Raw genomic sequence first — 8,763 nt, forward strand, 5'->3', positions numbered from 1 at the left:
CGTTAAAACAACCACTAATGCAACTTTATTGCAAATGAAGAAATCTGGTGTTGGTGAATGGAAATACGGGACATGCTTCCACTAAAAGATGCTGCAACTATAACAAGGATGTAAAAAAAAAATAAATAAATAAAATACAAAATAAAAAATCTTCTACACCACATGACAGACGAGTGTTGGGAATCCTATATTCGCAAGGAGGAACTAAACATATTACGTAACCAAACAGCTAGCACAGCTGCAGGTAATGAAACAAGCTATCGATCAAAGATATCGGTCAAAAATTAGTTCCACAATATCATCTCCTCTTGCTCATCTCAACGTTCTTGTTTGGCATAATCCGTGACAATGTATTTCATGACTCCGTAATCTATAAGACAAATTCAGTAATTTGTAATTGAGCTTTACTGCCCCATGTTATGCACTGATATCTATATCGGACCGTACATAGACGATGTTATTTTAAAAAATCTCTGAATAGCTTACTGAATGACAAATATATATATATATATATATATATATATATATATATATATTTTTTTTTTTTTTTTTTTTTTTTTTTTTTTTTTTTTTTTTTTTTTTTTTTTGTTTATAATTTTTATATATATATTTTTTTTTATAAGCTTGTATAGTAAATATTAACTAAAATTAAGGGTTGTATTTTCTGATATAATTGAAATATCTTAAAATAAATATCTGAACAGCGTATTGTATGGAAAAAATATGGTGCATATATAAAGATTGCATCTCAAGGGGTTAAAAGATACAGTTAATTATGAACCAGTAACTGAAATGTGAACTAACTGTAAGAAGATATGAAAACTTAGTACTGATGGATATGGATACAAAGTTGCAAAGTTGTTTTCCTAGATTCAAAAAGTTCTTCATGGTAAATAAAAATAGTTTTTCTAATACTGTTGAACAAGAGAAAAAAACAAATTGTCTGAATTATTACAAGCCACTAATGTGAGAGGTAGAATGATGAAATTTAAAAAAGGCAAATTATGACATTATCAGAGTGTGGATTATTGTTCCGCGCTATGAGTACAAGCATATTTTACATATCATGAATAACAGTGCCATTTATATTTTAAGGGTAAGTCTTAATCCAATCAGGTGTTTCAATCATCTAGGGCTGTGTATCAGATATAATGAGCTCAGACCTGCAACTCCCTCACACTAAAGTACGTTTCTGAATTTTCTACAAATTTCGTATGTAAATTATATACTATATCATTTTAATATGTATTATCTTGGGAAATGACTATCAATACAATAATTCACGGAAGTTCGTAACGGATAAAGGATTTGAAGATTATGAAGACTTTGTCAGACGGAAGAATTAGTGAACTATCCATCCATAAATTATGTGCTTGTTTTGTTACTGTTGCACGAACTATTGTGAAATTCATTTCGTTATACAATTAGTTACTGTGAGGGACGTTTATTGTAGCGGACGATTTCTATAAACATTCTTCATTTAGTCAATCTAAAACCACGTATATCTGATTTTGGTGTAATATTTGCTGCCGAAGTGATTACTTATTGGAGCATTTAAGATACACGATAATCAACTGCTGGTCGAGATAGATTGATTATAGAAAACTGTCTGCCACGCCAACAGTTTGGTTATTAACGACTGATAATCGAGAATGGAAATCCACCGACACAAATCTGATCATAAAACAGAACTCGTTGAATTACAATGAGATTAATTTCAGAAATTCAGCTAGTAAAAGTTCTAGGACATACTTATTGTAGCAGTAATATTTCTTAAATTCAGTCATTTGTAGATTCGAAGAAACTCTGGTACATGTCAATCGTCTGTCATAGGCCCTACTTCCGAAGAGACGACAGAGGTAAACTAATTTACATAATTGAAAGGGCCCTTGAAAGGCGGTCCAGTAGGATGATTTTTTTTCAAATATTTTAATTTCGTATCCCTCACTAGACATTAACGGCAGGTTGTTACATAGTTTATAACACTAAATCCCAGACTTAAGTATATTACTCAAATCCACAAATCGGATATTCCTAACAGACTTTGCTGAAATTTTGAAAAGAGATGTTCCCATTGGTATTTGGTATATCATCAGATACTTCAGAAGATTGAGATAGAATGGGAGGGAGAGAGAGGGTGAGTCAGACAGACAGTAAGAGAAGGTTTGAATACAGAGTCAATTGTATTTTCACAGAATAATTTATTTTAACAATGCAATAACAATGTAATCTGAACATAAATAAGGATAATTAACATATTTTCTTCTTGGCTGTGATGCATGATCCTATCAATAACTATGACTAAAAATGTGACTACTACTGACTTCACACTGTGCTACCTAAGAAGCTAATGATACTCTGACATGTTTATTTTAGAATCATGGTATAACATTGTCAATAAGTCTTTTGACAATTTCTATCAACTTTGAGATCATTTTAGCAATACAAATATATAAAAAAAACATACAACTTTATCATTATGTCATACCTTTCTCTATTTATGACTAGATTAAAACATATTTGTCGCTTAATATGATATGTACAGCTTGAAATATGCTATATTGTGGGACCAAATTGTGCACATCAAAAATATCTTCATGTTCTTTCCTTCAATTTGACCTTTTATTGTTACTCAAATAAATAAACCACCAATTAGTATCACTCCTGTGAACCGCAGGTAGTTTTTAAAGCTATGATTCAGCATAAAAGACAGTCCAAACAAACAACTACAGTAGTTAGGTAGCAATGCCTCTGAGTCATGTCAAAATTAGTAGTAAATCCAGTAGTTTCTTCTCATTCTTATGAAATTACACAGGTGTTAAAGGTAAACAAACAACATTATTCTTATACTGTTTAAAATTAGCACACATTTATTACTGTAACTTTAAATCTGTAAGGACTTTCTTCAAGCTTACTATTACCCAAAATTGTAGGATCAACCAATTTTACATCAGTTATGTTCCTTTCATTTGGCTTGTACCAACTGTTCCAATCTCTCTCCTTTCTGTCAGATAATTGCAATGACTATATGGTAGTTAATTCTAATCTATTTTTCTCAAAACCCCCTTCCAATAACAGTAACAATGACATATTTCATGCTTCAAATCTCAGCAGTACTTTCAATGCTGAAAACCATACGAAATCAATGATGAAAGTTAGAAGAGTAAAACCAAATGATTTAAAGAGTCAATGCAAAATATTGAAAGTTAGTTACGGAAAACACTACGATATTCTTATTTTTTTTTCTTTCTTCTGTTTTCAAACTACATTGGTACTGGGTAATTTAGACAACTAGGTTGATCAACATTCAAGTAAGAAGACCACTTGACTGAAAAATGGGGAACAGAAAAGCAGATGTTGGGATACCAACATATAACCAAATACTGCCAATATACCGTTAATGGGACAATAATATTAGAGGCATGGGGAAGACACTTCAAAGATTAGTAGCATGAATGATGCCATCATTTTTAGATAAACTATAATACTGGTAATCAACATTCGTTTGTACTTCCCCAAGTCACTGTGTAAAAGATTAGTTTTGAAAATAGCATTTTTATGTATTTTTCAAGGAAATGATCAAGAAGGACTGAGAGGAAATAAAAATATGCATGTGTATTGGCATCCAACATGCAAAGTGAGTAGTGCACTGAATTATAACACACTTCCAAAAAATATTGTGTTAAAAAAGGAACTTAGTAAGAAAAATAGAATTCTTAGTAGGAGCACATAAAAGAAAAATACATTTGGATACATGTATAAATATCATTGGCTGCTCATGTGTGGGTGTATACATTTCTGTATATGTAATATATTTTTGTATGTATGCATATATGTAAGTGTGCATGTATATGTATATGTATATGTATATGTATATGTATATGTATATGTATATGTATATGTATATGTTTGTTTATTTGTTTATTAGAGAGAAAGAGAGAGAGAGAGAGAGAGAGAGAGAGAGAGAGAGAGAGAGAGAGAGAGAGATAGTTAGTGAGAGAGTGAGAGAGAGTGAGAGAAAGTAAGAGAAAGTGAGAGAGAGTGAGAGAGAAAGAGAGTGAGAGAGAGAGAGAGAGAGAGAGAGAGAGAGAGAGAGAGAGAGAGAGAGAGAGAGAGAGAGAGAGAGAGAGAGAGAGAGAGAGAGAGAGAGAGAGAGTGTGTGTGTGTGTGTGTGTGTGTGTGTGTGTGTGTGTGTGTGTGTGTGTGTGTGTGTGTGTGTGTGTGTGTGTGTGTGTGTGTGTGTGTGTGTGTTGTTTGTTCACGCACACATGCATGCATTAAGCATACACCTATATAGAAATGGCATACAAACTATACCAAGGGGCTTGAAACAATTCATTCATTATTATAGGTACCTCTGTCAAACATAAAACAAATATTCATCAATACTGAAAACATTTCATAATCCTACACATTCTGAATATTTGTTGAAATACAAAATACTCAGACCCATGAAAAAAAAAAAAAAAAAAAAAAAACATGGTTCTTTTGATCAGTACACTCATATCATATGCCAGGTGATTCACATGAGGTATGCTGTGAGGAAATTACACAAAGGTTAAGCACATTTCAACCTTTCCACCTTCAAGCTGTGGACAGCGTGAGGTCACCTCTTCTGCAGTAGCACATGAAGTCGAGATCCTAGAAAGGAACCTCTGAATAGCAGAATGCCTAAGTGACCCTCATCCTCACCATCTTTGTCACATCTATGACACTCCCATTATCATTATTGCTCTCTGGATTGCCTTTCAAGAGAGCCTCTTTTCTTCTCTGTCTGTCATAGATCTGGATGGATCTCTCTCTGACAGTTCCTTCTATGGACGGCTCGGTTATGGTTGCTCCATCTTTCACTTTCTCCTTCTCAGCTTCAATTTCCTTGTACTTCTTCAAGAGGCCAACAGCCCACTGAAAGAAAGAATGAAAGAGAAATATCAATGATAAGAAAGGAAAAATTGAAGAAAGAAAATAATGGGTGTAACAGCACATGGAGATCTATGAGAAAAAGAAAAAAGAAATGATGGTCATAAAAAAAAAAATAATAAATGCAGAAAATGAAAGACAAATTAAACAAAATAAGAACAAGTAAAAAGAAAACAAAAATAAGAAAGATCTATAGAACAAAAAATCTACACAGATACTTGGGAAACAAAATGAGGCAATAAAGAAAAGCAAAAATTACAAGGAAACAGGATAAATTGGATGATTTGTGAAAATGAATAGTGAAATTAAATTAAATACTAACTCTTGAGTTCTGATCCATGGCTATTGAGCATATTGGTAAATTGCAGCTTCAAGTCGTGTTGCCCAAGAAGAGTTTCATATTTTAAAAACTGGTGGGCTGTGTTCCTACCTTTACTTTAACCCTCTCTGGACGGGTGGTACACTACTGTACCGCTCATTCAAAAGCCCAGTGGCCGGGCGGCACAATATTGTGCCAGCCATTTAATTGATTTAGGCCTAAGCGCTCGAAAGCCCCGGCATTGTGACATTCAAGGCTGGAATGCCCCCATCGTAAATGGGTTAACATGAATCAGATGTATTGTTTGGCATCCTATTTACTCTTATCCCTGTACTGTTTGGTCCCTTCCTTGTCTGTCTCTATGCCTACTTCTACCCCACTGGCCCATTTTCTGAGTGTTGATGGCTTCTCTCTGCCATTGCTCTCTCTATACCCCTTCCCAAGCCATCAGAGACTACTACACCCACCATCCCATTTCTTATCTACTTCCTCTTGGCTCCCTTCTTTTCCAATCATGCCTTTCAGTATGGCTGAGCTACTCACAACATTAGTTTATCTTTTTTTTGTATTTTGCAAAGAAATAGGTTAGGATGACTAAAATAGTTTTGCTGCTGTTAAAACACATTACTGAAGGGAATATACCAATACCAGACTTATCTAGCTCTGCATACTTACTTAATTAGGCATACTAAACACAGCTCAATTGTGTAAAAATAATACTGAAGTAAGAGAAACTGAATAAAAAAAAAATATTCCAGTAGATTCACTCTTTTTTTCTCTTTCTCCTCTATACAAGTATCCTGACAAATGAAAAGTAAATAATAATGAAAATACGTACACCAAATCATCTACAACATTTACTCAAAATATTTTAAATACCATTTTTGATGCTTTAGGGTTCTCAACTTTTGTACAATTTATTTATCTTTATATTGCAGCTTTTTGGGCCTCAACATTTCTAGGAAAACATTACCCAAGTATTAAGGTTTGAAAATATATCAAGGTGTGGTATTAACAAAACCAAAAGATGTTCTTCACCATAATTATAAACTATAATTATTAAAACGACTAAACAGATATGAATTCAAGATTTTACCTGCAAATCTTCACGCCAAAGTTCCTGTTGATCTGGACGAATGTGAACTGCTTTTGAAAATGTTTTCACTGCCATAGCAACATCTCCCAGCCCTAACTGGGCTCTACCAAGAGTTTGCAGTCCAACCCACCAGTTTGGATATAGCTGTACTGCTGCCTCTGCAGATCTGAGTGCAGGGAACACTTCTCCAACCTTAGAGGAAGGAAAATGGAAATGTGAAAATCATATTTGTTGATTATTATGATGAAAAGCACTGTTAAATTAGCAAGTCTCAACTCCTCTATCACTGAAGAAGAATAAAGATTCATCTATCTAATGGAAAAAAAAATGCCAAACAACAGTTTGATGATGAGATGCTGTGTCTTTATGATCGAATAAAACATTGGTAGTGCTGACTTTGTGGAAAAAAAAAAAAATAATTACAATCTAAAAAAAAAAAATTGTACTACAAAAAGTATACATTTTCATTAACCTCAAAATAAAAATGATGAATATGACTTAGGAAGGTCAAATAAAAGTTTGGAATAATCAGTAATCTCAATTATACAAACACAAAGAATCATTGAAAAATAACCAAGCCTTACCTGCATGTATGCCTGGGCTAACATTTCATGAAGTGCGTAGTCATCTGGAGTAAGGGCAAGGGCAGCATTCCATCTCCCAATGGCTGCCCACCAGCGCTCTGACTCTGCCAGCATTACTCCCTCATTGCTTAGACGCCGTGCTTTTGCCTTTGCATCTTCAAGTTGCAAAACCTGTGAGAAACTACATTGTTTCAGATTCTGTTTGTGAATGGTTATATCCTGATATATCCAGATGTCACATATCCTCTTACACCATAGTTGTATAAGTGTTAGGGGCTGTGTGCAGATTTAATTGGTGATGATGTGCACCTTCCTTGTTGGTGTGAAACAAAGGTATATTATGATTCTAATTATTCAGTCCCTTAGTTGCTTCATCTGTCATCTCTTTGTATCTCTATCATATATGTTCTCTGGAAGGAAGTTAAACAACTTTTAAAAGTCATTCATTCACTCTGATAGCATGACATCTTGAAGAAACCTCTGTTCACTTGGCCACTGACACTGAATGTCCTAAGTTTTCAAATAATAAGAATGTACTGTTTCTCCATATACTTGAAAGAAAGTCAACATGATTGTCAGTTTTCTATGTTCACACATGAACTAGAAATTCTTATATCAATTCCATCTCAAAATGTCTTGGCTCTTGATAAGATGTTAATTCCTACCTTTGGCTTTTTTGTTGCTGTTAACCAGTCAACATCAGGATCATTCATATCCGTGTCAACTTCCACATTATCCTGAGAAAACAGTGCTGGCCTTGGCTTGGTTAAGCCAGCCTTTCTTTTCCATCCAAATGACTGCATCTAAAACAAAAAATATCCTCAAATTATTGTCTTGCTTATCTGAAGTGTTATAATTCATCACTTATCCTGATAGTTTTCTTATATTTGCAAAATATAAATAGTTATGAAAATAAAGTTTTTACAGTGAGTGGATACAATGATTAGTAAATTATTAAAAGTAATCATAAATTTATTCATAAAAGATCTAATCTTAGCTTTATTTTATGAAGAAAATATGAGTTTAATAAAGAAGATTACCTGGACTAGTTCCTTGCAGCAAGTATGCTATAAATTCAATTAATAGTAATTTATCAAAAAAGAAACAAGAATAAATGAACATACTATATTTTCAAATACATATTACAATGAATGATGAGGTAAACTTTCTTACTGAAGTCACAAAATCCAATGATCATTTATTAAGCATTGTGGTGCAATCAACACTGTTATCCATCACTTCTGAGTAATAATCATGGTTGGAATTGCTTAGTCAGAGAACATATGCAAAACTCAAACTTTCCAAGTCAAATTTTACATTTCTAAATTATCAGGCACCTGCAAATAAAATTTAATCTTGTCTTCAATATACACTGACTGAATCATACGGAATGGGACTAGCTACATTCTACCTACAAATAAAGAGGAAAATAGAAATGAGAGTCCCATTCAGAACTTAACTTTTTGCATCCTTTATTTCCCATAGTTAAAAGCCCTAACACAAACACACATTATTTCCTTAACCCATTCACGACGGGGGCATTCCAGCCTAGCATGTCACAATGCCGGGGCTCTCGAACACATAGGCCAAAATCAGTTAAATAAACGACGCCGTATCGCGTCCCCAGAGAACGGGCCTAGAATGCACGGTACAGTAGTGTACCACCCGTCACAAGAGGGTTAATACACTTCATATCTTCCCAGCTGGAGAACCAACATTGCCCCTAACAGATGATGAACAACTCAAGAGCATATAAAAAATTGTCACATTTTGGCATAAGTTGTTCAATGAACCAATGACGACAGAATGACCAGGCCTACTTTGGGAAATGGTTGATAGAATAA

General features: G+C 33.8%; 1 protein-coding gene across 3 annotated transcripts in view; it reads right to left on the bottom strand.

The window, feature by feature from the left end:
• Nucleotides 1-1,004: 1,004 nt before the first annotated feature.
• LOC122257369 (tetratricopeptide repeat protein 33) overlaps nucleotides 1,005-8,763 on the bottom strand; it is a 9,433-nt gene continuing 1,674 nt past the window's right edge. For 2 of the 3 annotated variants that reach the window (XM_043022624.2, XM_043022623.2), the window contains exons 2-5: nucleotides 7,585-7,722; nucleotides 6,920-7,090; nucleotides 6,336-6,527; nucleotides 1,005-4,905 (exon numbers count right to left, since the gene is read on the bottom strand). In XM_043022624.2, the coding sequence (XP_042878558.1) occupies nucleotides 4,672-4,905; nucleotides 6,336-6,527; nucleotides 6,920-7,090; nucleotides 7,585-7,722 (735 nt within the window). In that variant the 3' untranslated portion in view covers nucleotides 1,005-4,671. Of the gene's footprint in view, nucleotides 4,906-6,335; nucleotides 6,528-6,919; nucleotides 7,091-7,584; nucleotides 7,723-7,959 lie in introns of all 3 variants that reach the window. The other variant, XM_043022625.2, reaches the window with a different exon arrangement.

The sequence above is a fragment of the Penaeus japonicus genome, unplaced genomic scaffold (genome assembly GCF_977035675.1).
Source record: "Penaeus japonicus unplaced genomic scaffold, GWHDUDI00000001_assembly GWHDUDI00000003, whole genome shotgun sequence".
In the NCBI taxonomy this organism is placed as follows: domain Eukaryota; kingdom Metazoa; phylum Arthropoda; class Malacostraca; order Decapoda; family Penaeidae; genus Penaeus; species Penaeus japonicus.